The sequence below is a fragment of the Terrapene carolina genome, unplaced genomic scaffold (genome assembly GCF_002925995.2).
Source record: "Terrapene carolina triunguis isolate 2854851 unplaced genomic scaffold, T_m_triunguis-2.0 Scaffold53, whole genome shotgun sequence".
Classification (NCBI taxonomy): domain Eukaryota; kingdom Metazoa; phylum Chordata; order Testudines; family Emydidae; genus Terrapene; species Terrapene triunguis.
In genome coordinates, this window is record NW_020664404.1 from 256,379 (window position 1) to 258,995 (window position 2,617).

At 68.0% G+C, this 2,617-nt stretch overlaps 1 protein-coding gene across 1 annotated transcript in view; it reads right to left on the reverse strand.

Annotated features, from left to right (window-relative positions):
* AEBP1 (AE binding protein 1) overlaps positions 1 to 2,230 on the reverse strand; it is a 9,124-nt gene extending 6,894 nt beyond the window's left edge. Inside the window, 5 exon segments of the mRNA XM_029912807.1 lie at positions 199 to 338; positions 451 to 561; positions 1,020 to 1,094; positions 1,640 to 1,732; positions 2,147 to 2,230. Of these exon segments, the coding sequence (XP_029768667.1) occupies positions 199 to 338; positions 451 to 561; positions 1,020 to 1,094; positions 1,640 to 1,732; positions 2,147 to 2,230 (503 nt within the window).
* Positions 2,231 to 2,617: the final 387 nt, after the last annotated feature.

Below are 2,617 nucleotides of genomic sequence, written 5' to 3' on the forward strand. Positions count from 1 at the left end.
ACACACACACACACACACACACACACACACACACACACACACACACAGCCTGTACGTACTGGATCTGGGACACACACACCCCCAGCCCGTACGTACTGGATCTGGGAACCCTCCTGGCCCGTACGTACTGGATCTGGGGAAAAAAAAAACCCGGCCCGTACGTACTGGATCTGGGACACCCCCCTGGCCCCTACGTACTGGATCTGGGAGTCCCGGCCCTGTGTGATGACCCCTGTGAATTTCGTGGTTCTCCTGGTGTCCACCTCAATCCAGTGAGCCCGGGTGTCGTCCTCCGCGCACCAGGCGCCGTCGAAGAAATCGTCCTCGTTGGAGCCGGCCTGGGGGGTGGGCAGAGGGAGAGGGGAGAGGGCAGGGTCTGCCCTGAGGCCAACGGCAGGTGGGGGCGACCCCGGGGCTGGGGGGCCTGGCAGGGGATGGGGCTGCTCCTACCTGCATGTTGAGCCGACCGCGCTGAGCTCCCAGGCCGTGCCGCAGCATGGACGAGGCCAGGATCTGGTCGTCCTCGATGCGGTGGGACTCCATCCCGATGGGGGGGGCACTCTGCAAGGCAGGGAGGGCAGCGCCCGCGTGACAGGGGGAGGCCCTCGCTAGCCCAGCTCCCTCCGACCCCCTCATTCCCCAGCTCAGGACCACGCCTGCACACCCAGCTGCCCCCTGCCCAGGAGTGACCCTGCTGTGCCCGCTGCTGGTGGCGGAGCGGTTGGGGGACCTCTCCCTGCTCTCTGCCCCCTGCAGCTGGCGTGGCCCCTGCCGGGCAGCAGGTGCCAGTCAGGCCCTCAGGCCCAGTGTGGGCACCAACCCGGTGGAGGCGCTGAGGCTCAGGCAGCTTGGCTGCCAGGGGCCATGCCCAGTTTCTGCATCAACCAGCCCTGGGCAAACCGACCTCATTCGCCCTCCTGCCCCTGCATCATTCCTGCCCCCTGCTCTCCAAAGGGGGCACGTGGCTCTGCCCCCTGGCTGGCGGGCTGGGCCCCTGACACAGCCCAGGGGTCACTCACTTGTTTTCTCCTCCGGGGGCGTCCATTCATCCTCATCTGTCTCCCACTTCTTCCCGCCCGGCTTCTTCGGCTTCCCTGCAGGTGGTTGGGGCGGGGGGTTAGTGAGCGGCAGGGGGAGGATGCCGGGGCTGGGGCTGGGCCCCCTGCTCCGGGCAGGCACTGAGGATGCCAGGCAGGGGCACGGAGAAGAGGTGGGATAGGGGCCTGTTGCCCTGCACCCCTTGGCAGCGGAGCAGGGCCAGAGCAGCAGAAGGGGAAGGGGAAGGGGCTGGGAAGGGTAGAGAGGCAGCGGAGTGGGGGTGCGGGGAACTGTGTGCACGTCTCTCTAACTCAAGCTAGCAGGGCCAGAGCACCTGGAATGACCTATGCAGGGCCAGGCCGGAGAGCGGGCCCCACCGAGGGTCCTGAGTACAGTGCCCCGGGGCCGGGCCCCGGCCGGGGATTCTGGGTACGGTGCCGCGGGGCTGGGCCCAGGCCGGGGATTCTGGGTACGGTGCCGTGGGGCTGGGCCCAGGCCGGGGATTCTGGGTACGGTGCCGCAGGGCTGGGCCCCGCCGTGGGTCCTGGGTGTGGCCCCGCTCCGGAGAGGACGTGGTTCAGGGAGGCAGCTCCGCACTCACCTTTCCGCTCCTTGGTCTTCTCCTCCGCCCACTTGTCATCATCCGTGTCCACCTCCTCCTCCTCCTTGCTGCTGCCGCCTTTCTTGGGCTTCCCTGCTCCAGGAGGGGAGAGGGGCAGGGTCAAGGCCAATGTGGCCGAGGGAGGGTTAGACCAGGCTGGTGGGTTCCTTCTGCCCGGGCCGCTTGAGCACTGTGTCCCTGGGGATCCTCACGTAGCCACAGGGCCAGCGCCCTGGCCGGGGGCAGCCAGCAGCACTGGCCAGCTGGGAGAAGGGAGCCCACATGGCCAGGGGTTTGGTCTACTGGGGAGTGCGTGCATGGGCAGGATATCTGGCCCCGCCCACAATTAGCATGGCCCTGCCCCCTGTTCCTGGCCCCTCCCACAATTAACATGGCCCCGCCCCCTGTGCCTGGCCCCTCTCACAATTAACCTGGCCCTGCCCCATGTGCATGGCCCCTTCCCCTGTGTGCCCTGCCCCACCCCACTGGGGGAAGCCCTCTCCTTACGTGGCTTGAGTCGCTCCTCATCCGTTTCCATCTCGCCTTCACCCTCTTTCTTGCTGGGGAACTTCTTGGGCTGGGGCAGGCCATATTCCACTGCGGGCGAGAGCGGGGCGCGCTGAGGGGCCGGCCGGGCGCCAGGGACGCTGCCGCCGAACGCAGTGGGAAGTGGGGGAGAACACGCCAGGGATTGGCCCCCCTGGATGCCACAGGACATGGCGCTGGGCTGGCGTGCACCAAGGCTGGGCCGTGTGGGCACTGGGCAGCCCTCCCCGCAGGACCCCAGCCCTGCCCAGAGTCACGGCCCTCCGGGGGGGGGACCCCCTGTCTGCTGGTTCTAACTGGGGCTGGGGCCCCTGTTAGCTCCTGGGGGGGAATGCCAGATCTCCCCTGGCTGGCCTAAGCCCCGTCATGCTGACTGGGCCTGCATGCACTGGCTGGGTTGGAGGCCAGGCCATGGTGAGGGTGGAAGCGGGA